The 27,568-nt window shown below is 37.1% G+C and overlaps 2 protein-coding genes across 8 annotated transcripts in view; one reads left to right on the top strand and one right to left on the bottom strand.

The window, feature by feature from the left end:
- ARNTL (aryl hydrocarbon receptor nuclear translocator like) overlaps positions 1 to 1,900 on the top strand; it is a 31,040-nt gene extending 29,140 nt beyond the window's left edge. For all 6 annotated transcript variants that reach the window (XM_021685782.1, XM_021685781.1, XM_044919622.1 and 3 more), the window contains 2 exons: positions 229 to 331; positions 1,239 to 1,900. In XM_021685782.1, coding sequence (XP_021541457.1) covers positions 229 to 331; positions 1,239 to 1,399 — 264 coding nt within the window. In that variant the 3' untranslated portion in view covers positions 1,400 to 1,900. The remainder of the gene's footprint in view (positions 1 to 228; positions 332 to 1,238) is intronic.
- Positions 1,901 to 2,656: 756 nt separating this feature from the next.
- The window catches only part of BTBD10 (BTB domain containing 10), a 54,159-nt gene continuing 29,247 nt past the window's right edge, over positions 2,657 to 27,568 (bottom strand). For both annotated transcript variants that reach the window (XM_044919302.1, XM_021685784.2), the window contains exons 2-8: positions 24,803 to 24,996; positions 21,967 to 22,252; positions 19,613 to 19,715; positions 17,801 to 17,921; positions 9,653 to 9,850; positions 6,994 to 7,104; positions 2,657 to 3,776 (exon numbers count right to left, since the gene is read on the bottom strand). In XM_044919302.1, coding sequence (XP_044775237.1) covers positions 3,466 to 3,776; positions 6,994 to 7,104; positions 9,653 to 9,850; positions 17,801 to 17,921; positions 19,613 to 19,715; positions 21,967 to 22,252; positions 24,803 to 24,996 — 1,324 coding nt within the window. In that variant the 3' untranslated portion in view covers positions 2,657 to 3,465. The remainder of the gene's footprint in view (positions 3,777 to 6,993; positions 7,105 to 9,652; positions 9,851 to 17,800; positions 17,922 to 19,612; positions 19,716 to 21,966; positions 22,253 to 24,802; positions 24,997 to 27,568) is intronic.

Here is a 27,568-nt window from a genome sequence, read left to right as displayed (position 1 = left end):
ATTTCATTCAGCCTTTAAAGTGCCTGTGTGGGTTGAATTATACCGAGAAAATACTTTGGGAAGAGGTTTTTCTTACTGTGACCATTACTAACAGTTTCTTGTTTGAAATCCTCCAATAGGAAACTGAACACTTTCCCCCTACCTTTCCAACATGCTTCATTTTCTTGATGATCTTGAGTACAGTACTGGTTGAAACTGTTGATATGAAATCTTCACTTTTGTTTGTAGATTTTAAATGGAGGGACTCCAGACATTCCTTCCAGTGGCCTACTACCAGGGCAGGCTCAGGAAAACCCAGGTTATCCATATTCTGATAGTTCCTCTATTCTTGGTAAGTAGCATTATTACTCCTTTCCACTACAATGAGCTTGCACAACATCTGGCATAAAGTTAGTTTTAAGAACTGAATGAGTTGGGGCGCCTGGGTGGCTCAGTTGGTTAAGCGACTGCCTTCGGCTCAGGTCATGATCCTGGAGTCCCGGGATCGAGTCCCACATCGGGCTCCCTGCTCAGCGGGGAGTCTGCTTCTCCCTCTGACCCTCCCCCTCTCATGCTCTCTGTCTCCCATTCTCTCTCTCAGATAAATAAAAAAAAAAAAAAACCTGAGTAAAACAAGCTAGTTCTAGATAAATTTGATAAAAACTAAGTTTAAAGGTTTAAAATCGGTTTAAATCTTCAAAGTTGAGTTTAATGGTTGAGTGCGGGGGAGGAGGGAGCCTCCAGGTTTGTCACTGGAGCTCAAAAGGAGACTCCAGCAGCCTAGATACATACAGGCTCTTCCCCCCACCTGGGCCATCAGCTCTTCATTGGGAGAGCTGATGAAGGGTCAGAGATGAAGCCTGGAAGGATGATCAGTAAGTATTTCAGCGGGTATTAAAAGTGGTAGAGTTTGCTTCTCCCATCTCACCCATCTTTTTTGCTATTTGTCTTTCTGGATTCCCCCCCCCCCCAATCCCTACTTTCCTGTTTCTTTCCTTTTGTATCTCCCTCCTTGTAACTGGTTATGTCAGAATATCAAAATGAGGTCAACTCAAATGCTTTTAATCTTTATTGCATTTTCAGCGCTTTGTTTCTAAAGAAAATATATTATGGCAATGCAGCTCCAAAAGCATTCTCTTCCGCCATTCCCACCTTCCTGTTAAGAACATTGTACTTATTAAAAGTGTGCTTAGGAACTGCTTACTAAAGTTAAACATGCTCTGGTATTATGACGGACCGGTCTTTATCTCCCCCTACAGGTGAGAATCCTCACATAGGCATAGACATGATAGAAAACGACCAAGGCTCAAGCAGTCCCAGTAATGACGAAGCAGCGATGGCTGTCATAATGAGTCTCTTGGAAGCAGATGCTGGGCTGGGTGGTCCTGTTGACTTCAGCGACTTGCCATGGCCGCTGTAAACACTACATGTTGCTTTGGCAACAGCTACAGTATCAAAGTGCATTACTGGTGGAGTTTTACAGTCTGTGAAGCTTACTGGATAAAGAGAGAACAGCTTTTATGTACTGTCCTCATAAGAGCCATCTCAGAGCCATTGATACAAGTCAATCTTACTATGTGTAACTTCAGACAAAGTGGAACTAAGCCTGCTCCAGTGTTTCCTCATCATTGATTATTGGGCTAGCTGTGGATAGCTTGCATTAATTGTATATTTTGGATTCTGTTTGTGTTGAATTTTTTAATCATCGTGCACAGAAGCATCATTGGTAGCTTTTATATGCAAATGGTCATTTCAGATGTATGGTGTTTTTACACTACAAAGAAGTCCCCCATGTGGATATTTCTTATACTAACTGTATCATAAAGCCGTTTATTCTTCCTTGTAAGAATCCTTTACTATAAATATGGGTTAAAGTATAATGTATTAGACAGTTAAATATTTTTAATAAATGTTTCCCTTGTTCTATAAATACTGTTCACCTTTCAAATAGAAAAAAATCCCTGTCCTGCAGGGCTGGATCAGTTTTCTACCGTGGCTATTTCAGGACAATCCATGCCAGTAACATTTACAGTGCCTTTCTGGCCTTTGATAATCATTCCAGGACTTAACATAATTTCCCTGTTAGCTTAGCTGTACTGTTAAAATAGTTATCCAAATTATTGCAATTTTATGTGAGTACAGTGATGTTACTGCTTAAACACAAATTTCAACTCCTACGAAATTACAAATTCAAGATTAGTTGTAACAGATGGGCTGCTTTCCTACAACTCCTCTACGCCCACGGTTGTGTGGCTTCACACATTAAGTGACCCTGGACCCAAAGCACCTAAGTACTTCCATCCACTTCCTTCTTGAGTTGGGCCACAGAGTATTTTTTTAAAAAGCTTTGCACTAATAGTTTGCTTAGAAAAGCAGCACAGTATGATGGACAAAACACCGAACCAGTGTCAGAAATTGGTTCTGACGCTTAAGGTTATCCTACAACCTAGTAAAGTTATTTCACCCTTCTTCTTAGGTTTGACTAGAAAATGTTCTTTTTTCAGTCAGACACTGCTGTGGATTTCTAGGGAATCTAAGTGCTTCATCACACACAAACCAAATCGGGAGTTCCATGAGCTACTCGGTGGTTTCTACTTATATGGATGCCAGCAAGACAGGAAATCTAATTATGAGACTAAGGATCTGGTCAAGGTGTCTATAAAGTTGATCAGAAACATTAAAACAGTGGAATTTTATTTTGATGAAAAACTTGAGTTTACAATCATTTAGTAAATGAAGAGCAAACACTTCATTTTCCTATCCCATAACTCTTAAGGAAAAAAAATTAGTAAATAAATATCTGAACAGATTAAGGGTAAGGCAGACTGGATAATAAACCACCTCTGATGTTCACACTTCCTGCATGTGACTCACTCTAAAAGGGCAAAAACAGCATTGGAGAGAAATAAGATACGGGCATTGGGTCTCCTCCAAATCATTCAAATCAGCCCAATGATAAATACTCCTTTTTTGCCCATCATAGGCAGCAAACTATACACATTTTACTGAAGGAATACTTTGATAGAAGCACTTATTTCAGTTATATTGTGCATCACAACTATAAAAATGGCTTGAACAGTTCCATTTAACCACCATTTATAAAGTGCAACTATATAATATTCTACATTTTATCTGGGGTGTGATGAATATCAATCTAAGCTGAAAATACCCCAGGTGCCAATTTTCACCACTTCTGAAAATATCGAGATGTGTGAAAAAGGACTGTTCCCCCATACAAAGAACCAATTTCACAAACCTACTGGTAAACAAATACATTTATATAACTGGAACCTCAGGATGCTAGAGTTGTACTCATTTAAAAAAAACCATTCAGCTACCTTTGGTCTTTAAAAAAGCCTACACTGCAATATCCTAAACATTGGCATGTGCATCTCACGATGAAGAGAGCGGCCTTGCAGTGCAGAATGTGGAGAGTGCAGCGTCACCGTGAAGAGTAGCATGCTATGGTTTCAAGGAACATCAGCATCACAGCATTGGATTCTGTGCATCAGGATCGAGGTCATTGTTGCCAGAAGGGGGATGGATAGGGAGAATATCCAGCTCATCCACTTGTGGAGTTGGGTGCATGACTACCAACTGGTCCTGGGGAATGTCTGCGGCAGCTGCTGCAAGATTGGTAATAGATTTACTCTTTACACACTGAAAGTCTACGTGCCGACTCTTTCCTTCTTCCTTCTCCCAAGACATTCGAATAAAGGGTCTTTGGACATAGTTGTAAATCACTTCTGGGCGGCCCCCAGGCCTTTTCTTTACTTTTTCTTTGTAGGTAGGATAACCTGGAGGAGAGAAAAGTTTTAAAAACTGAGGATATACACATACACAAGCGTGCACACAGTCCTGCACACTTCTCACCCAAGTTAGCCTAAAGAGGGTTTTTCGGCTGTCGTTCCTGAACAAACAAAACAAAGAAAGGAAACCAATATTCCATCTGCTTGGTCATCAGTTCAACAGCCAGACACAGAAATCCTACTGATGCAATTCACACAAGCTTCCACCATCCTCTCAGCCACTCAATACACCAACCACCAGAAAAATATTCTTGAAGTAAAAACCTGGAGGGGATAGGTCCTAAATACAATGGTATGTAGTCTGGTGCATCTTGGGCTCTACCTGTGTATCCCTAATATCCCTGAACCCCTCCCTTCACAGGATTATCTGGCCTCGAGGCCTGCAATTTATTGCCACATTAGCCTTCTAATTTCCTTAAACCTAAATCTCATCTTTATATTGCCTTCGGTTTTTTCTTTCCTTTTTTTGTTAAAAGATAAAGAGCTATAGAGTTCTCCAGCTTCACTGGTTCTAGGTATACTTCTGCACCTAGGTCAGCAAAGCCAATATTTTAAGCCCTTTATCATTTTAACAGTACTCCCAAAAACCAAGCAGTTCATTCAGATTGGCAATTCCAAAGCTGATTAATTATACCTTCCTCTTCTTGGATAATTACTGAAAAGTAACAATTAGTGAAGACAATTCTAGTTAGGGAAAAGTTTCAGTCATTTACCAGTAACGCAATTTTTCCAAAGATATATACTACTTAGAAACTATTATAAGTCTATCCCTCCCTCCTACTAGCAAGAATTGCTAGTTTAGACCAGGGATTGGCAAACATTTTCTGTAAAGGGCCAGATAGTAAATATTTCAGGCTCATTTTCAGCTTCTCTTGCAACTACTAAACTATGCCACTGTAAAGTGAAATCAGCCACAGAAATACATAAATGAATATGTCTATGTTCCAATAAAACTTTATAAAAAACAGGCAATGGTGGGGGAGGACAGGCAATGGGCTCATGGGCTACAGACTGTATTGGAATCAGAAAAAACTGTATGTATGTGGCTCAGGGGCAAGCAGGGCTAAAAATGTATTAAAGACCCTCTGGAGAATGTATTCTTTGTTTCACACTTCCAGTCAATACCATCTGAAGGGCAGCACTCGAGTTCAGAAAGGTCTCCAGCTCTATTCCCTTGTCCTTGATTCCTCTTAGTCTTTTTTTTTTTTTTTTTTGAAGATTTTATTTATTTGACAGACACAGCGAGAGAGGGAACACAAGCAGGGGGAGTGGGAGAGGGAGAGGCAGGCTTCCCGCCGAGCAGGGAGCCCGATGCGGGGCTCGATCCCAGGACGCTGGGATCGTGACCTGAACTGAAGGCAGATGCGCCCCGACTATTAGTCTTTAAAATTCCCACCTCATCATAGTCCAATCTGTCCTCCACACAGAATCACCACTCTGATACAAGTGTAATCAAGCATATTACATCCTTGCTTAAAAACTACCAATGGTTTCCTCATGCTTCAAGGGAAAGTCCAAAGTCCTTCACATAATGTATAAGGCTTTTTTACAACCTGGTTCCAACCTTCTTGTCATCAAGCTTCAGCTCAAATATCTCTGCCTGAGAGAGGCCTTCCTCATCCTCCTAATCTGCAGTAGCTTCCAGGCGCCTTCTCTCTAGCTCTGAAATCAAACAGCTAAATACCACTATTTACAACATGACAGAAGACAACACACACTGGTGAAGCTAATGTGTCAACAATTCCACTATGTTTTTAAACCCAAAGTCTCTTCCCCTTCCTGCCAAGATCCTATTTCTGGTCATTCTTTCTCCTATGTCTCAGCAGCCCGTTACTGTGATCTCCAACAGCTCAACTGGTCATTGATCAACACCATTATCTTCATTATCAGCATCACAAACATTTGCTGGTAAATCACTATGTGACAGGCCCTGTTTTCAGTGTTTTTCAGGTATTAGGTCATTCTGTCATTATAATAACCCTATAAAGTACTTATTAATGCTCCCATTTTAGATGAGGAAACTGAGGCACAGAGAAGTTAAGTGCCCTGGCCAAGGTCATACAATTATTCAGTCATAGGATTTGAACACAAGTAATGTGGCTCCAGAACCTTTAATCTTTACACTATGCCACGTTATGCCAAGGGAAACACTTTGTTCTTAGTAAGGACACTTTAAAATAAAAGTATCTGACGTGGCATCTGGAAAAATCCATTTAAATCACAAAGTAAAAGCAATCTAAAAATGTATGCATTCAAAAAGCTGAAATTAAATTTGAAATCTGTATTTAATTTGAAAATAAGTTAATTTAAAAATAAGTATCTTAAGAACCAGTAAGCTACTAACATGCTTCTACAAGCATTTTCAGATAGTAGTTTTTAGTTCTGTTGGGCTTTGAGGAACACCAACGATCACTAATGGGCAAAGAGCCCTGCCAATCTTACGGGAACGTGTACACGTGTGCCCAAACACACTACATGGGTTCAGGCAAAAATGCATCAGGTGATGACCTATGACAGAAAAGACAAATTCACTTCTCCCTGTTGTTAGGAGATCTTATGGAATAAATAATAATTTTTTTTTTTTAAAGATTTTATTTATTTATTTGACAGAGAGAGACATAGCGAGAGAGGGAACACAAGCAGGGGGAGTAGGAGAGGGAGAAGCAGGCTTCCCCGCGGAGCAGGGAGCCCGATGTGGGGCTCGATCCCAGGGTCCTGGGATCACGACCTGAGCCGAAGGCAGACGCTTAATGACTAAGCCACCCAGGCGCCCCTAAATAATAATTTCTAATGGCTTTCTATCTTTTCAGATAAAGGAAGTTAAGTTTTGTTATTTTTATTTTTTTTTTTTAAAGATTTTATTTATTTATTTGACAGAGACAGAGACAGCGAGAGCAGGAACACAAGCAGGGGGAGTGGGAGAGGGAGAAGCAGGCTTCCCGCTGAGCCGGGAGCCCGATGTGGGACTCGATCCCAGGACCCTGGGATCATGACCTGAGCCGAAGGCAGTCGCTTAACCAACTGAGCCACCCAGGCGCCCAAGTTTTGTTATTTATAGGTCTACTGCATGAGCATTCATTCAGTCATCATTTGAGTTTTCACAAAGTATGCATTTCTCAAACTATATTCTAAATGGGATTTGATTTTTAACCTTGCTTTTTTTTTTCCAAAAGAAAATTAATAGAAAGTAATGAAAATGTCTTACCTTCTATTCCCAATCTAATCTTCTTAAGACCCCTCTCCTTCAAAACTGATTTGGCCACATCTCTGTTTTCAATGTACTTGAAAAATCTATATAATTTTGTGCTATAAATAACTGGAAACAAAAAAACAAAAATATTTTATTAAAATCAAAGTACTTGGGAGATGAACTTAAAATTATCTTGATCATCAAAGGGGCCTGACAACCCTAAAAGCCCAAATGGATGCAGTGATGCGAAAGGATGACTAGCCAACATGACAGGATAATTCAGTACAGTTAATGTATAAGCAAATGTCTACTTAAGTTGAAACAAAAAAGCTTTAATAATCAATCAGGTAACCCAATCCATAGGAAGAATCTCCTTCTGAAAGATATATCATATACAAACTTATTGCAATAGGATCTGCCCCACATTCTTCAAATAAGAACCAAAAGAAGATGGCAATATCACATCATCATCAAGCGGGCAAAGTAAAGGACTTTGCTGTGATGCCTACAAGGCCTTGTCTGGAAGGGGAAAAACTGCATTGTCAGAGAGGACAAAACGGATACATCTTATATTTCATGGATTGAGCAACTATTAATAATTCCCCCAAAAGGCAAAAACCCTCCCCACAAACTGTTTTCAATTCAGGCGAACAGCCCCATTTAATACTGATGTTAAAAATGGCAGATTCGAGCATGTTCTGCCTCGGTTAGTCTGTTTAGAGCAAACTGGCTTTGCAAAGGACATTCCACTGACAACATGTTGAGTCTTCCAAATGTGCTGGGAACTTCAAGGACTTAGACTGATGGACCTTCCTCGCCTTCTCTCTTTCAGGTGGAGTTATCTCCCTTAAAAGGTGAACTGCAAAGGTTTTTTCAAAAAAAGAAAAACACACTCACAAACCAAACATGCTGGTTTAAGAGCCAATAAAAGGAAAATACGTATACAGATGCTACTCAGGGGGTAAATTTGTGATTTACATCCTTAAGATTACTGATATTTTAAGATAAAGATTTGCTGACATCTCAGAATGGATGGTGTCATAATGTCACAGTTAGGAAAATCAGGCTGAAGAGGCTGTGCCTCCTCAAATGAATCTTCTTTAGGTTGAAACATGTTGGCACGAAATGAAATATTTTTAGACAAATTAAGTAAAAATGTTTCTAGTCCTTTTTAAGCTTCAAAGCTTAAGATGAAAAACAAGAGAACAAACCAAAAACACAGACATGGAAAGTGCAACAACTGACAAGGACAAGCCAGGTTTACCATAATTCCTCTACCACTAGAATGTCATTTCTGTGTTCCATAGCTGGGACCACTGTCCCGGAGTCAAACTTCTTGAAAACTAAAATGCAATTTATTTTGGTTTGTTCATTCCTCTTTCTTAGTGGAAAATAATTTAGTATATTTCTTTTAATTTTGGTTAGCCTTTCATTTTTCCTGTGTTTTGTTCAACTTTTTATTCCACATATTATTACAGAAAACTATTGTCAACAAAGAAGCTAGGAATGAAGAAATACAACAAAAATGTCTGATACTGCAAGTTCAGAGAAGAATCACAACACTCATTAAGTATATCATGCAAAGGAAACATCTCGATGTAAATTCTGAAAAGTGCTACCATAACTTTATGTTAAAATAATCTTTTGAAAATCTTTAGAAGTCAAAAAGAAAATCCCTCGGAGTCTGCTTTGTTTTGATTTTAGACAAGGATAAGTAAAATGAAAAAATGAGATATTGAGCATTCTGGGAACTTCCTATATTTCTGTATTTTTTACTTAAACTGTATTCTTTACCAAGTCAACACAGACCAGAGTACAGAACAAGATGCTGGCCTATTTTTACCTAGTTCCTCAAATCATTCTTTTAACTCTATCTTCTCAAATCTATAAAACAGCTCAAAAATACTATACTGGGTTCATCAAGAAAAATAATATAAATTTTCTGACAACCAAAAATTCAAAAGCTCTAATCAGAAAAGGTTTGCAAGTATAGTAAGGAAAAAGTCATTGTTGCTCAAGATAAGCTGTTTTGGTCAGAAATACCTAACTATAGTTCCACAAAGCTTTCAAGAATACCTAACTATAGTTCCACAAAGCCTTCTGAAGGGTCACTATATCCTCCAGGAACACATAGGATACTAAAAAGGAAACATGTTAGAACTTAAAGTCACCCTAGAAATCAATGTGTTGTAGCTTCTCATTGTATATACAAATAACAATTCATCCAAAAAACCAGCTGATTGTTTATAATCTATTTTACTCCAGAATCTACTTCCTAGACGACTTCTTTCTAAATGCAAAGAAAAAAATCCATCAAGATCCAGATACTCAACAAAGAGCAAACCGTTTCTGTGCACGACAGGGATGGGCAAACTTTTTCTGTAAAGGGCCAGAGAGTAAATATTTCGGGCTTTGCGAGCCATGCGGTCTCTGTTGCAACTACTCAACTCTGCCATTGTAGCGCAAAAGCAGCCATAGACAATACATAAAAGTTTATTTCTAAAAACAGGCAAGAGGCTGGATTTTGACCCACAGGCCAGAGTTTGCTGACTCTTGGCGTAGGTAAGAGTTCAATGTACTTTCTTTATAAAAACTGTCCTATGATCAGTATTCTAAAAGATAAACACAGAATCTGTGATGATTCAAGAGAGAGAAAACATGTCACAGTACTTACTTTGTGAATACTCTTCTCCCATCTGTGGTGGATACTCTTCATCCCAATCAACCACATCATCATCTGTAAGGACTACTATGTGGCATTCTCTTTCCCCACTCTGGGCACTAGCTACCATGAGAGGCAGGATCATTTCTTCCAGGTAAAATTCAAACTGTCTACGAGCACCATCATTTGATAACTCATGCATTAGGGCACCTGAAATGAAACCCACAAAAATATCTTGATTTTTTTTTTGATGACTGATGAGTAAAAGAGCAGAAGCAACACACACACAAAACATTAGATTATTTCAGCATCTACTGTGCAAACCTAGAGACAAAATACAGTGGTTATTCTTTAGTCAATAAAACTTTTCCTAGGAAGAGATTTTACAAACTGTAGAATCTTACAGCAAGAAGAGCCAATTAAAAGCATCTAACACAAGCTCCTTCATTTTATACTTCAGGAAGTGGGGCGCCTGGGTGGCTCAGTTGGTTAAGCGACTGCCTTCGGCTCAGGTCACGATCCTGGAGTCCCTGGATCGAGTCCCGCATCGGGCTCCCTGCTCAGCAGGGAGTCTGCTTCTCCCTCTGACCCTCCCCCCTCTCATGTGCTTGCTCTCTCTCATTCTCTCTCTCTCAAATAAATAAATAAAATCTTTAAAAAATATATATATACTTCAGGAAGTGATCTACCTAATGTTATAAAACGAATCTGCGAAATGAGAATTTAATTCCCCACCCTCACCCTAGCCCAGGGTAGTTTACTATATCATGTTGTCTTCCATCAACATATGCAATTATATTTTAAAAGTATATCTTAAGGATGTTTTCAGATTGTCCATATGAACTAAAATAGCTCCCATAATTCCATATCCCATGTTTTCTTTTTCAGAAAATTATTCACAAACATTAATATTTCAGCATAGGAAAAGAAATGAACTGGCTTTGGGATAAGGAAGGCAAAGGCCAAGCAAAATACAGCATAGTACAGGAGTTATATAGCAGACCTGACCCTAGAAGTCAGAGGGGTATAAGATAATTTCGCTTTACCCTCAAGTATAGACATAACGAGTAACTTCAATTTCCCAAATACACGATCACAAAATCACCTGCATTGACCTAATTTTTTTTTCCTATGACAATGGCAGTGTCCTCTCTCCTATTTAAGGCACTACTAGTTCAGGAACTACTGGGAAGGTTAGAACAGGAACTAGAATTCAATCTAATCTATAGTCTCCCAAGGGAGAGCATTTTCCCCCTAAAACAGGCTGCTAATTACGTATTATTAATAATATATAGTGATATAATAAGTGATTAAGTAATTCATGTCATTTTTAGCCATGCCTCTCTCTAGGCTGGCTACTTTCCATTATGACTTCTTTTTCATTCCCTTGATTGCCAAACTCCTAGATATATCAACACGTTCTTTTTCCTTTAACTTTTGAACCAATTCCACACTCAGTACTACTCAAAACTGCTCTCAATATATATTGTCTCCAAATGACCTTTAGATTGTTACAAATAATGAACACCTTTTGATCCTGTTCTTATCTGACTTCAGGGCTGAATCTCTTACAGGGACCACCACCCTCTTCCCAAAACACTCTCTTCCCTAAGAATCTCTGATGCCATTATCCCTGGTTTTCTTTCTCCTCTGGATGTTCTTTGATCATCTTTGCCAATCCTTTCTCCTCTAGCTGTTCATTAAATACTGATGTTTCTCAAAACAATTTTCTTTTCCTCTCTTACGTAACTTATGCTGGTAATTCCCAAATTTATTCCACTAATTCTTGTCTTCTATATTCTAGATATATTATATTCAACTACCTTCTGGAAATCTCCACTGGGATGCTACTTCACAGGCACCTCAAACTCAATATATTCAGAAGTGAATTTAATCCTATCTGCCTCTCCCTGCAGTGTTTTCCAAACCAGTAAATGACATCATCATCCATCCATTTCTCAAAATCATCTCAGAAGAGTGCAGGCACATAGTAGAAACTTAAATACTTGTAGAATTAATATATGAATCCTTGATTCCTCTTTCATCTCTTAATTCAACCATTCCCCAAGCCCTATCAAGTCCACCTCTTAAATGCACCTTGAATTGTGTCATTTCCTTTTCTGGAAGACGCTAACCAAAGATAACTGCAGAATCTCTTATGCCACATGCTTTTCTGCAATGGGACATCTCCTCCCTGGAGGTGGAGTCTAATTCCCCTCCCCTTTAACCTAGGCTGGTCATACTGACTTGCTTGTAACCAGGGGAGCATGGCAGAGGTGACAGTGCATGACTGCGGTCTAGCTTTGGTCCTGGGTAATGCTCACTCTCCAAGTGCTTCCCTGCTGAACCCAGTCTCCAGACTTGGAGAAGCCCAAGATGCATGCAGAGGCCACATGTAGTCCTAGCTGAACCCAGCCTTTGAGTCGTCCCAGTGCAAGCAGCAGACTTGTGAGTGAAGAAGCCTGCAGTCTTCTGCGTCACCTCAGCCCTTCAATTATTCATAAGATGAGACCTCAGACATCGTGAAGCAGACACAAACCACCTCTGCTGTACCTTGTCTGAATTCTTGACACACAGAATAAAAATTATACTTTATGCTAAGTCTGGAATGGTTTGTTACATAGCAATACTTAACCAGAACACACTCCATCCCCAATGCCCCCACTAAATAGTAAACTAGGAACACATAGCTGATACTTAAGAATTAGAGATAAAGTATTAGGGGATAGGGCTTGGGGAATAAAACCTAATTACATTCCCCCAACATTTACTTTTGCCCCTGTGTAATTCATCTTCCCCACAGCACCCAAATTATGCATCTCCTCTAGTTTAAATCTTTCATGGCTTATACTATCCTTAAAATAAAAGTCCCAAATCCTCAACTTAGTCCATACACACACACACACACACACACACACACACGTACACACATACATATATACACATATATATATCCTGCACATAAATTTAGTCTGGCCCATATTTCTCTCCTGAACTTTAAACATGTATACCCAGTGCCTCACTAACCACTTCCACTTGGATGTCTAATAAGTATTTCAAATTTAACATGTCCCAAATCAAGCTTCTGAATTTCTGCTCCCCATGAAGTCTCCCGCATCTCACTTAATGGCAACTCCACATTTCCAGTTAATTAAAGTCCTCTCTCTCTTCCCCATCTCATAACTCAATCACCAAGCAAATCCTGACAACTCTGCCATCCAATATATCCAGAATTTGACACCTTCCACCGCTTCCACCCTGATTTAAGCCACCACTATCTCTTACTTGAATTATGGCAATAGCTTCCTAAATATCCCTTTACTTTTACCTTAATTCCCCTCGCAATCCATTTCCAACACAACAGCCAAGAGTACTTCTTTTAAACCACAGTCAGATCAGGACTACAGCACTGCACAACTCTATACTGAATTCTGTGTAAACAGTGCTCCCATGAAATGGTACAACCTTGGAGATCATATCACTCCTCTGCTCAAAACACTCCAATGGCTTCCCACATCACTCAGAGTAAAAACCGAAAGATTAGGGTCCTACATGACCTAGGTCCCCTCCTACCCTCCATCTCCTACTGCGGACACTCTTAACTTACTTCACTCCAACTCTTTGCTACTCTCAAACGTGCCAGGCAAGCTGCCTCAACCCTTGCAATCATTGTTACCCTCTGCTTGAAATTAAGCTTTCCTCTCCAGTTAAGGTTTCTCTGGCTGCTCTATGCCCCTTCCTTACTTTCCCCCCTCCTCAGCACTGATCACTATACCACATGTTATTTGTTCACCTCGTTTGTCTGTCTTCCCCAAAAAAGTGTAAGTTCCATCAGAACAGGAAGTTTTGCTACATCCCCGAACTTAGAACAGACTGGTAGAGAATGAACAGTCATCAGATATTTATTCAGTTAACAAATTTTGTTTTCTCCCTACTTCTCTGGCCTTACTTCTTACCACTCACACTCCATCCCTCCACTCTAGCCATACTTCCCCCTTCTTTCAGTGCCTTAAGCATATCATATTCCTCCCAACCTGACGGCCTCTGCAAATACCTTTTCTGCTGCCTGGTACAGTCAGCATCTTATCCACTTGCCATTCCTTTAGGTCTCAGCTTTAATGTCACTTGATAATGACTTTGCACAGCCCTTTTACCATACACTTTTCATAGCATCTCATTTCTTCACCACATTTTTCACGCTTTTCATTACTTGTCGAATGCCTCTCTTCTCTACTAGACTGTAAACTCCACAAAGGCAGGGACAAGGTCTGTCTTGTTCATCACTCTATTTTACTATATTCATGGAACTCACAAAAAGCCTGAGTAAGAGGCAGGGGGATTACAAGTTAAATAGTAAACTAGAAACACATAGCCGATACTTAAGAACTAGAGATAAAGTATTAGAAATCCACAGTGTATACGGAGTGTTTGAAGACATAATGATGAATAAATGTAGATTAGAATAAATGTATAGATTCTGAGCAAGAAGGGAGTTTAAGACAGAACACTTGGGAATGAGCACATTCAAGAGATCAAGGATCAAGGATCAAGTGAGAGAAGGATAAACAGAAGGCCTAAAAGAAGGATGTCAAGGAGCCAAAGGAAGAAAGAGTCAAGAAGAAAGGAGTGACTTAACAGTGACATCTAAAGAAAATGCCTTCAAAGACAGGGATGCCAGAATTACCACTAAATTTTTAAACATTGTTCAAAATATTCCAGCCAATTCACTAAGACAAAAATATATATATGAAGTGTTATTTACAAAAGAGCCAATTATCCACCAAGAATATATGAGAACCAATTGAAAAACTATTAGAAATAAAGAGAGTTCTGTTAGGTAACTAAATACAAATATACAAAATTCAATAATTTTCTTATATGTTAGCAGAAAATTTAAACATACTCTACATACAACAACAAAAATACAAAGTATCAAAAAATAAGATCAGAGCAGAAATAAAAAACATAAAACTTTGTAAACGGAAAGACAGCAGTTGGAAGAGACAGTAAATATGTTAATTTTCTAAAACATTAACTTCAAAGAATTCCAATGAAAACCTTAAAATATTTTAAATAATTTTTTTTAATTTCTACAACAGACATACGTCAGATCTGAGTCTGTTTGAGGCTGAGGATTACTCTATATAGAGGAAAAGACTAATTATACTAGAGAAGATGACAACAATTAGAATGGGGTCCTAAAAAATGAGTGAGGGGATAAAATAATTTATTCATTCAGCAAATGTTTATTGAGTCCTTACTATGTGGCAGGCAGGCACTATGGACGCAAAGTCAAAAAGGTATAGAGAGTTCCTTGTATAATTTTAAGACACAAACAGACATCTTAGTGTAATATGCCATTCCAATAGTAAAGGCACATATTAATAGGAAACAATTCAGTTTTGGACTCACGTCTACACCTACAGTATCCTTTTATGTTTTTACAAGGCCATTCTGTCTCTTCAAATTCTACATAGTTTTGTTTTAATAAAGTCTATGAGAATTTCTGTATTTTTAAAAATATGTATTACAAGTATTCTAGAAACAGTTACAATTATTTAAAAGCCAAAAGTCTAGAAAAACCATTATTATACATATTTTACATTAAGACTTACCTTTAATTTCACAACAAATAAATGAGACTTAACAGTGATGACAGGGTCTATGTCCAAACGATTACAAAACCAAATCCACATCATTTTTTTTTTTCTCTGACAGTCCCCAAAATTCAACATCTAATTATATGAAATGAAATTAAAACGGTCCCAGGGCACCTGGGTGGCTCAATCGTTAAGCGTCTGCCTTCGGCGCAGGTCATGATCCCAGGGTCCTAGAATCAAGCCCCGCATCAGGCTCCCCGCTCCACGGGAAGCCTGCTTCTCCCTCCCACTCCCCCTGCTTGTGTTCCCTCTCTCACTGTGTCTCTCTCTGTCAAATAAATAAATAAAACCTTGGGGCACCTGGGTGGCTCAGTCGTTAAGCGTCTGCCTTCGGCTCAGGTCATAATCCCAGGGTCCTGGGATCGAGCCCCGCATCGGGCTCCCTGCTCGGCGGGAAGCCTGCTTCTCTCTCTCCCACTCCCCCTGCTTGTGTTCCCTCTCTCACTGTCTCTCTCTATCAAATAAATAAATAAAATCTTTTAAAAATAAATAAATAAATAAATAAAACCTTAAAAAAAAAAAGAAATTAAAATGGTCCCATGAATTAAAAAAAACCACAACACTTGAACTCAAGGATCTACAATTAGAGTAATTAATGTTCATGGTTCAGTAAAAACATTTTTTAAGATGTGGAAAAACAGAAACTTTGTTCGAGTTTACACATGTATCCTCTACTTATTTGACTTTAAACTTTTAAATATCATTTATAGAGAAATGGACTCAGAGGCAGACCAGCCACTTTATCCTACCTATTGATATTTTTATGAAGACTTTAAAGAATGTTTGGCAATAATAAAGTAGTATTTAGGGGAAGACTTAATAAGACCACACATTTTCAATGAGTTAGCTCTTAAATAAGCATGAAGAAAACAGCTATATTTAAGTATACAGTAGGTGCCTTAAAATTTTAAATAAAATTTCCCATTCACGGTGCACCTGAGTGGCTCAGCTGTTAAGCGTCTGCCTTCAGCTCAGGTCATGATCCCAGGGACCTGGGATCCAGTCCCACATCGGGCTCCCTGCTCAGCGGGAAGCCTGCTTCTCCCTCTCCCTCTGCCACTCCTCCTGCTTGTGCTCTCTCTCTCAAATAAATAAATAAAATCTTTTAAAAAATCATTTAAAATTTCCCATTCACAGTTTCTAACACACCAATCTTTGAGAAGGTATGCCAAGCTATAGGTGAGTTTAGGTTAATGAAGTAAAGATAACCATAAGTCCGGGATTAACATAAGGCTATAACCACGTGTAAGAAGCTTTTTTTTTTTTTTTTTTTTTTAAGATTTTTATTTATTTAACAGATAGAGAGCACAAGTAGGCAGAGCGGCAGACAGAGGGAGAGGGAGAAGCAGGCTCTCCGCCGAGCAGGGAGCCCGATGCGGGGCTCGATTCCAGTACCCTGGGATCATGACCTGAGCCGAAGGCAGCCGCTTCACCGACTGAGCCACCCAGGCACCCCGTGTAAGAAGCTTTTAAAATGACTTCCCACCATATATAGGATAAAATGTAAGAACATTAGTTTGGATCAAAGACCTTCCACAATGTGGCCCACCTATTTATTCTCATCTCCTTCTGGTCCTGATATAAAGTCTCTGCCCCAACTAGGTTCTTTCCAAAGTACTTCTTTTGCATTTTTATTCCAAAAATCTCAGCTGTTAGAATTGCCTCCTTCTCTACTCTTTCTAATCATTCCTATTTATTCTTTACTACCTGTCTCTTCTGAACTCTTCCCCAATCCCTCTAGCACGCAATGATCTCTCCTTCTGAACTTCTCCAACCACTCAGCATCCAAGTCAACATCTAAAAATTCTCCTATTCTGACTTTTCTGTGTATAATCACCTTTTTTTTCCCTCAGGCATGGCAAAATGGTGAGAGGGAGCGGTGCTGGGGAGGTGGTGAGGGGAAAATATTGATCAAAAAGTTAGGATTTCCAAAGTTCTAGGCTCTGCTCTGAGGCTGTGTGCTGTTCTTAAGACAAAGTCACTTAACCCTTCGTATAAATGAGGGTTTGGTATTCAATCTAAGATCTTTAATGACAAATACTGCTTTTGAGAATTATTTGTATCTTCCACAGTGGCTTAGGATATTACCTTACATGGAAAGTACAAAAAAATTATAAATTTTTGGTTGATGTGATCTCAGGAGTGAAACCAAATACCATACTTGACCAAAGCCAGGGCTCCCAAGCTGGGAGATAAAGACTGGCAACAAATGACAGAGATGGAGTCAAGGAGGAAATCTGCGAGAGTCCATCAAAAATAAATACATACATACAAATATACATACATACATGTATATAAAATTTTTTTGAAGTTTTGGAAAACTGCACAAGGAGCTTATAAAAATCTCTATAGGCTTCCATAAATCATCCTCATGGTATCACAATGCTTTATAATCCAATTAAACAAATATCTGATGTCCACATAAATAGCACTCTTTCAGGGTTTTCATTCCAATATATTGTAACTCACAAACCACTCACACACAAAACATCATACTTACTGAGATCTCTACATTTAATAGTACTATATTCAAAAGAAATACAAAGGTAGTCGCATGCTTCTCTCAGTTCAGGAATAGATATACCATCAGGACAACGGATTATTCCTGTTTTGTAGTAATCCTAAAAAAAAAAAAAAAAGAATGTATAAAACATCTAGAGCACAAGGTGGCCAAAACCTTACTATTAAGGCTAAGCTGGCAGCATTTTCAGAAACAGTGGAGCTCTGAGATTTCTGAACTGTGGAATTTTACAGTTAGATGGGATCTCAGTTCACCTAACCACTTTTGCATTTTACCAATAAGAAAACGTTGGCCCTAATGGGTTCCTTTAGTCACCCAGTCGAACAATTATTTATTAGCAGAGGAAAGATTAGAACCCAGGTCTCCCCGTTACTGATGTGTTTCTTCTCTCTACTGTATCATGCCAATTCATATGTATTTTCCCCTCTACAAGTTATTTTTCTATGTAACTACTATCAAATTTTAAAACTTTAAAAAGTTAAGTGATATATTTTAAGGTACCTTAAATATTACCTAGAGAACTGAGCAAGATTTATGGTTCTTAGTAAAGAACTTCAAAGTCATATCCAAGTATTAATATATGTAAACAGAATGCACAATTAGATATTCTTCTTCCAAATACTAGTCTTTGGTGTGTCCCATATTACAAACAATAAATAGTGTTTATTTCCAAAATCTCCCTTAAAAATTGTTAAGGGCTAGCCCCCAAATTACAGCTGAGTCATAAATTTTTTTTTTTACTTGTCAACTCCATTGGGGGTTAAATGAAGTATGGCTAGCTGAAAAAGCACTCCCCCCTACACCCCCAAAATGAAGATCTGCCTCAAGCTTGGTTCCGAGCCACAATAACATAATAAATTTGCTATACCAGTGCAAGCAAGATGTCTTCTGGTACTTGCCCAAGTACTAACAACCCAATCAAAATCAACTTCTATTCCTGTCTTGTACCCCAGGATCCTCCCTGCCCACTTTCCCCAAAATTATTTGAGGAAACCATATTTTCAGACTGTGGCATAAATTGTCACACACTATAAATCAAAGCTTTATCACTGATTTGAAATTACAAGTAGGGACTCTGTAATACTAATTCAAATAGTCCTCAAAATAAAAGGTTAAAACCTCAAAAAAAAAAAAAAAGGTTTAAAACAAAAATGCTAACAAATAACATTTTATTTTTTTTTATTTTTATTTTTTAAGATTTTATTTATTTATTTTGACAGAGAGACACACAGCGAGAGAGGGAACACAAGCAGGGGGAGTGGGAGACAGAGAAGCAGGCTCCCTGCAGAGCAGGGAGCCCGATGTGGGGCTTGATCCCAGGACCCTGGAATCATGACCTGAGCCAAAGGCAGACGCTTAACAACTGAGCCACCCAGGCACCCCTACAACAAATAACATTTTAGATGACTTTTAAGTGTTAACTGTCCACATTGCCAATTATATGCAATAAAATATTAGAATTCAAGTAATCACATTTATTCTCAGGTAGCAAAAATGATCAACTTACTGCATTTAAGAGAATTAGGGAGGGAGGAGTAACATGACTCCAGAAGTATTACCACTAAACCCTTTGAAAGAACCGCCTACTTATACTTAAGAGATGAATCATCCCCTGACCTATATTTGTATATTATCTTTATGTACTAAAATAAAAAAAGAATAAAATGGTATTTTTTTAAAAAAACAATATTCTGCATAGAGACATCCAAACAGAACTCTGCTTCCAATACAAGTACCTACCAAAAAGGAGTTCTATGATTAAGTCAATACACAGAAGAAATAAGCACTCACCAGAATAGCTCGAAACACGGTGGAGCCAATTCCCTCTGCCACTTCATACTCTCCCTTCTCATTGGGACGTGTAAAGTTATGTTCTCTGCCAGATCCAAACATCCTATGATATTAGTAAATAATTGAGAAATATAACAATAGGATACTTCCTTCAAAGGGAAAATTTATTTCATGTACAAAAGTAAAAAGGAATTATAATTTATTTGTAAATTAGTTAAAAAATTCTTATCAGCAATTTATTCTGACAAATGTAATAAATGAAGGATTATTAAAAATACTTCCTTCCTGATGGGAGGGAATAGTAGTATAGATTCCCTATAAGCAAACAAATCAGCTGATAAAGCTCGGAAGCTAAAGAACTTTTCAGCTCCTTCTTCTCAGGGGGAAAAAAAAAAATCAATCAATCTAGGGGAAAAAGTGATTTTTATACTAATCTTACCAGAAAGGGAAAAAAAAGGAAAAGGGAAACCATGTTATCAGTACATTTTCCTTAAAACCGCTGCCTTCACTGCAAAGTTAATGCTATAGTGCAACACATACAGTAAAGCAGGAAAAAGATAGGCAGATTAGTTTCACTTTTCACAACTGTAACTATACGTGTAAGAAATACACTCAAAATTCTTACACTTGCATCCTAGAACTGAAAAATTAGCAATCAAATGCTCGGGTAAAGAGGAATGAGGAAGTTAAGCGGTAAATCAAAAGTTTAAACAAATGAGTAAAAAGCTCTTAATATTAATTTCTACATAAGAAAATACAGATTTCTATTTTTTCCAGTAACGTTCTTGGCCCTTTAATAGTAAGTATTTTGAAAAGAGGAAACTTGCAGAGTATGTTCTTCAAAATCAAAAGTTTAATGCATTACTCCCAAGAAAATTTAAAAACTGTGGTTAAAGGAAGTTGAACCTCCGAATTAAATGATACCATCATTCTTAAGTATTCTACTCAACAATTTTCCAATTTAAATAGTTTCTTCTTTTGTTAGAACACAGAAATCTATAAAGAACAAAGCTTTTTTATTTCAAAGTTTCCAAAAGAATGCTAACTGCTTTTTACAGTTCCCATGAATATTAATTTTCATCCCCAAAGATATGCTTTACTAAACTGGCATGAAAAGATGACTTCATGGATTAAAAACAAAAAAGGCAAGAACTGTCTTTCAGGAATCAAATGTCATGCAATTTTCTCAAATACTTGAAATTTTTTTTACAAAAGGAGAATGCTCTGCTTTTCAGATCAATATGGATACACACACACAAATATTTTGGGCTTTTTTTTTTTTTTTTTTTAAGAAAATGTAGCCTAACAAATGAAGCAAAATTTCAAATATCTACTTTTTAAGTGTGTTTCTTTAAAATTTAGGTAAAAATTAAAAGTATTCATAGTGTCAAGTCATCCTCCTGACACCTTCCATCAGTAATCTTCCTCTGTGCTTCTAAAAATACACAAAAGCCATACTTGGTTTTTTTGCCTCAGAGATGTAAAGTCTAACTGCAATGTTAAAAGGAATATTTAACTATTCAAAATGTGTAATGTCATATGTTAGCTTTTATTCTGTATGCAGAGAAATCACATGTACACACAAAGGCATCCTAAATGGTTACTCATATGCAACCTAGGAAAAAACCGTAAGTTTTTTACATCATATAAATTTCTATTTCATTTCTATGCTCCTCCATTTTATATTAGAGTGAACAGGAAAAGATACTAATTTTACAATGAAAAGGTATTTGATCCTAGTTTTGGACACACTGAAAAATCAAGTCTATAAGGCCTGTATCATTCTTAAGACTGCAGTTCCCACAACTATAAACTTTACATTAACCTTTACTCTAGACCAGCACAGATAAGATGACTACAAGTATCTCTCCTTCATTCTACTACTTGTTAATAACATTCCTTTTTTTAAGTATCTATATCAAACTGACAATTCATGCTGACTTTTCAGCTAACCAAACTGTTTTTTTTTTCTTTAAACAATGTTGATACCTGCTGTATTTGGGGGTTGAATTTGGGATCCCCAAGTGAAAAAAGCATTTAACTGTTAAATTCACCTTGTTAGATACAATTTAAGGTTTCAACCTGTGGAGATCGTTTAGGACCCTGTCTTCATTAACTAGTATGTTTGTTTTTCCTGCTAATACAGCAAAGATTGTTAGAAATAAAACCAAGTTCAAGATCTGGCTCTACCATTTTCTGGCTGTATTAACTTGAGCAAGTTACATTTAACCTCCAAAGCTCAGTTCATCTGTAAAACAGGAATACTACATTCCAACAGACAATTTACTGTAAAGCTTAAGTAAAATAATGTGAAAGTGCTTTATAGTAATACAAAGAACTGCAATAATACAAACCTGCCCAACATTGTATTTGGCTGTGCAGTAAAAATGGATGGGTCTACAACAAATCTAGTGTTATCCACTATTAGTGTTACTCGTTCCGACGTTCTTACATTCCGAGCTCCTTCTTTTGCATTTTCATATACAAACACCATCTCCCCAGATGTCTTGCAGCTACCATCTGAACTTGACTGACTACTGTTTCTGCTGCTGTTCCCAGCACTGCTACTGGAACCATTTGGAGATGCCTTTTGAGGACGAGGACTGCTTGGACGAGAGGAACTGTGATCTTTTTCTCGTTCTGAAATAAAGATGTTAAAATTATGCAAATCGTCCTTTAAAAAATTCAAGATCCACATATATCTTTTAAAAATTCTGATGTAGAAAAGTTGTTTTAAATCACAGCATTTCTGGGTGCCTGGGCAGCTCAGCTGGTGTCTGCCTTCGGCTCAGGTCATGATCTCAGGGTCTTGGGATCAAGCCCCACGTTGGGCTCTCTGCTCAGCAGAGGCTGCCTCTCCCTCTCCCTCTGCCCTTCCCCCCACCACCCCGCTTGTGAATGCGCATGCACGTGCTCTCTCTCTTTAAAAAAAAAATCAAATCAAAATCAAACAAAGCATTTCTGCTTTTTGATTTCAAGTAACATTTTCACAGAACACCATAAATATTATTTCCCAGGAATAAAACCTAAAACATCAAAATGTTTTCTAAATTAATTTTTCTAGATTTTTAAAAAGATGTACAGCTGACTAATGCTCACCCAGACTAAGATCAAAATTAAGGTAAATTTTATGCTATTATGCTATTTAAAAATATATGAACCCCAAGGAACAGAATAGTCTTACAAGTTAAATAAGCACTTGAAGTAAGTAAAAGATTAATAAAAATAGCAACTTTAACTGTCCTAAACACTGAAAGTATTAGTAGTACTCTGAGAACACAAAGTACAAACTCTGGACTCTCACTATGTTAATTAGGCCATCCCCAAACTAGTAATTTATCTTACACAAGGTCCCAAAGGAAGGAAAAAAGGTCACTAAGAACACAAAAGAGTATTTATTCTTTCAAATGACTTTTAATGTTTACCAAATAAAATGGCTTCAATAGCTGATGATACATTGGGGTTTTTTTTCAATCTCACTTTTGTTGGAATAAAAGCACTGCCACAAACTCTAGAGGATCATATAATTACTATCCATAATTTTAATTAGGTAGGAAATACTGTTAAAATTCAGAAGATTTTCTTTGGGGTGCCTGGGTGGCTCTGTCGCTAAGCATCTGCCTTTGTCTCAGGTCATGATCCCAGAGTCCTGGGATTGAGCCCTGCATCGGGCTCCCTGCTCCGCCGGAAGCCTGCTTCTCCCTCTCCCACTCCCCCTGCTTGTGTTCCCTCTCTCGCTGTGTCTCTCTCTGTCAAATAAATAAATAAAATCTTAAAAAAAAAAAAAGATTTTCTTTGGCTGTTCCAATATTCTATAAAGGGAAAATTAAAACTAAGATTCTGTGATAAGTTCCCTTTAGAGGCTAGATAACTACACTTTAAAGGTGACCTAAAAATGTACCTCCATCTCATCAGATTCATCAGCTTCTGCCAAATTCCTTCATGACTCAGGCTACTCAGAACACTCTGTACAGCTTTACTGATTATATAATTAGGTTTGCTATATCTCCAGAGATATTCTGACACCTCCTTTTTACTGCCCGTTTCCAGAATGCTGGTAGCATCCCAAAAGCAAAATTTGCTGAATTAATAAAATCATTTATTATATCTTCCTATTCTCTTCCCAGACACTGAACTTAGCATATTAACAAACTGTCAACTCCTATTTATACTTGCATGGATTTTTGGCTTATCAGTACTAGTTTGACTTTGAGGACCTACTTAGATCCTGACAACCTCTCTGTATAATTAAGCCCTAAGATAAATGATTTTGATTTATAACAATCAAAAACAACGTCAAATGGTAAATCAAGGTATTAAATTTGCGCCTTCTCCAAGGGAAAATGAAAATCAGCAAGCTCACATTGCTAATGTACCTCTTAGTCACACAATTCATTTATCTGAAATATAATAATGTTCATTTATACAAATGAGTAGGAAGGAAGAAAAAGACCTAACCTACTTGCCAAGAAAACAAAACACTTCACACCTTCCTTTTCATCTATTTTTTAAATTAAATTTAAAATATTGTCAAAACTCAAAATAAATTACTACATGGTTATTCTAGCTTTCACTTCCTTTTCTACCATGATTAACCAAGAATTCCTATCAATAGTTTACTACAAATTTTAAAAAATAAACCACTGCTTATGTATCACATAAGATAAAAATCAATTTGAAAGATTTAGGGGCACCTGGGTGGCTCAGTCGTTTAAGTGTCTGCCGTCAGCTCAGGTCATGATCCCTGGCTCCTAGGATGGAGCCCTGGATTGGGCCTCTGCTCAGCGGGGAGCCTGCTTCTCCCTCTCCCTCTGCCTCTCCCTCCTCCCCGGCCCCCGACACTTGCCACTCCACTTGCCACTCGTGCATGCGCTCTCGCTCTCTCTCAAGTATTTTTAAAAATTAAAAAATAAAAGAAGATTTAAAAATCTCATATCACAGTTTTAAAGGCTTGTCACATGACTTCTTTTATGAAACTGTCCTAGAGTCAAAAAAAATTCACTTTTAAGTTTCATTTAATAAGTTGATTTTTTATAGCAAGAATGAAGCTAAGCTAAAATAGAAGCAACTGAATAGAACTAAAGTTCATTTTACTCTGAAGTACTAGGCACAATTCACTGTCATTACTGTTTTAAAAAGGTAACTGCACGCTTTTAAAAACGATCAGGAAGATTAGTTGATTTTACATACCAACATGGTGCTGTCGTGTTGGAGAAGTAACATTTCTAATGCAAGGAGTGAGTTGAGATTCTGTTCTTTCATGAGATGAATCTCGTGATCTGTCACTTGATCTTCGTCTATCTCTTGATCGTTCATGTCCCCCGCTAGCACCATGTAGACTCATTTTGGTGTGGTCAACTGCTTTAGCAACACGTGAGGGAGTACTGGTAAGTCAGAAAAGAAAATTAACCGTAATAGTGGAACATGAGATCACAAATACTTTTAAAGAAAAAAAGCAATTAACATAAAACTACTACTATTTTGAAGTTTAAGAATCAAATGCTACCTTACAATTCTGAAATGTAATTACCTTAAACTTACAGGTTTTATACATGCTGGAACACAGTATCTTTAAAGATCACATAACCCAACTCAGTTTTTTTAAGAATGAGAAAACTAAAGCCCAGAAATATTAATTAACTTCTGAGTTAGTAGTAATAGTAGTAGTACTAGAGACCACCCAGATCTCCTAAATATTGCTCAAATATTTTGCTCTCTTTGATGGGGGGTAGGTGGGGCGGAGAGAACACCAGCTTCCAGAACTCTTAAAAAATGAGCTATGGGGCAAAGTAACTGGTCTCCTTGCCAAATAAAATAAGCCTACATGCTTACTTTAATCAACTCATCTTGATTTTGATTGAACTCCTTTCAAAATTTTTGAAAAAAAAATTTTTTTTGAAAGCATTTCTCTTTTTTAAAAAGCTTAATTGTGCTGTGTAAAGTTACAGAATTTAAAATTTTAAAACATCTTATGTAAATTTGCTTGTGAGAAGTAAATAACTGAGAATGATGATTAACTAATCTAGTTGATAGAATTAAGTCACACAATTATTTATAAAGTTATATGTACTATGTGTACAATGCTGTAGAAAAGCTCCCTCAAGGAACTTATGTGTATCAGTATCAGTAACAGATGTCTATCAGTAATACATAAACATGTAGAAATTTAAACAATTCAAGAGTTATCCCAAATTTCAAATATAAAACTGCTAAATATATTTCAAATATATAACTAATAAGTGAGAGATAATAAATGCTTTAATATCTCAGAGGAAGAAGACATCACTGTAGACTTGAGTTTATCACTGGTGAACCAGGTGCTGGCAACCAAATAAGATTTTAATAATCAAAATACACTGCAGATAGGAAAACTGACAGGAACAAAAATGAGAGAGCCAGAACTAATACGCCTGGAAATTTACCATCTTATCATATACCATGGTGCATGGCTTAAAAATACTAGTGTTTTTTATAAGTAGAAACAGAAGAAAGTTCACGGCTTTAGAGAAATACAGAAGTACAATACAAATTGTACTTTAATACTTAGTTGCTCAACATGTTGAGTATTACTTAATATTTTGGAAACTCAGCTCCTCATCTGTAAAATATAGTTCTATTTACTTTGTAAGGTTAATATGAGGATTAAACAAAGAAATATAAGTACGCTAACCAACAATGTACCTAGCACAACAGAATCACCCATTAAATACTAGTTTATTTAGTTATGACAGATGAAGATATTAAAGTTCAATTACAAGACTGCTCAGAGTCACAGAGTATTTAGTGGATATGCTAACAATACTGTAACCCAAGCCTTTTGATTCATTCCAGTGCCCCCTCCATAATATTAGTCTGCACTCCATCACTGAAACCACACTAGTTAAAATTTAAATCTTCTTGATTCAATTTTAAATCCCATTGTGCTTCTGGGACATCTCCTCTGTTGGCTTATTATCTACAATTCTTTGTTATTTTAGTGTTTTCTTTCATTATGAAAATCAGTCTTAAATCTTAAATCTCAATCTCAAATCTTAAATCTTTCTTTCATTATGAAAATTATAACAGACTACAAAGATAAAAGATAAGGCTAACTTTGTATTTACCCTAAAAGTTACTTCTAGGGAAATAAAGGCAACCTGTTAACCTTTATCAGTTGTCTTTCATAAACCTACAAGAAAAAAAAAAAAAAAGTTCTACTCCCACCTTCTTTCTAGTGAAAAAGATCAGAAGAGGATTGCATCCTTGGAACAAAATTTTTTCCTTCTTATAGAAAAGATCCTACTGCATTTATGTTAAAAACCTCAGAGCAGAAACAATGGAATTTCTGGTTTGTGTCTTAAAGTAGGAAAAAGAAAACAATCTACACAAATAGAAAAAGGCCTATAAAAAAAAATAACTCCTCAAATTATTCTAGCTATTAAGTTTTAAATGTGCTTAAGTAGGAATCTAACTGTTAATCTAATGGACAAGGTATAAACATAACTACAACTAAGGCAAATGCAGGCAAATGTTCAGTTTGAGTAAGGGCCAAGGAGACTGACTGATTAATTTAAAAAGCGTTTCTACCAGACACCTCTAAAACTGAAACATTAAATGCTACTAAGCATTCATTCGCTAAAATTATGGCTTCATCTCTAAACTGTTTAGATTTTAAATAAATGCAAAAGGTGTCATACTTCCATTCTTTCTTTTCATTCCCAAATGGAATGTACTCTGAATCAGACCTTCAAAATCAGATGTCATGGAAGACTAATTATGTCCTACTCTATTTAATTAAATAATTTTAGATCAGAAAAGCACTCTAAGAGCAAAAATAATTAATATGTGTAAAAGAAAATGAGGAGAAGCAAGTTCAGAGGGGATAAGTCTGCATGAGTTGCATTTATTTTTTTTTAAGATTTTATTTATTTGACAGAGAGAGACAACCCGAGAGAAGAAACACAAGCAGGGGGAGAG

Source organism: Neomonachus schauinslandi, chromosome 11 (genome assembly GCF_002201575.2).
Source record: "Neomonachus schauinslandi chromosome 11, ASM220157v2, whole genome shotgun sequence".
Taxonomy (NCBI): domain Eukaryota; kingdom Metazoa; phylum Chordata; class Mammalia; order Carnivora; family Phocidae; genus Neomonachus; species Neomonachus schauinslandi.
This window is presented reverse-complemented; position numbering and strand designations above follow the sequence as displayed.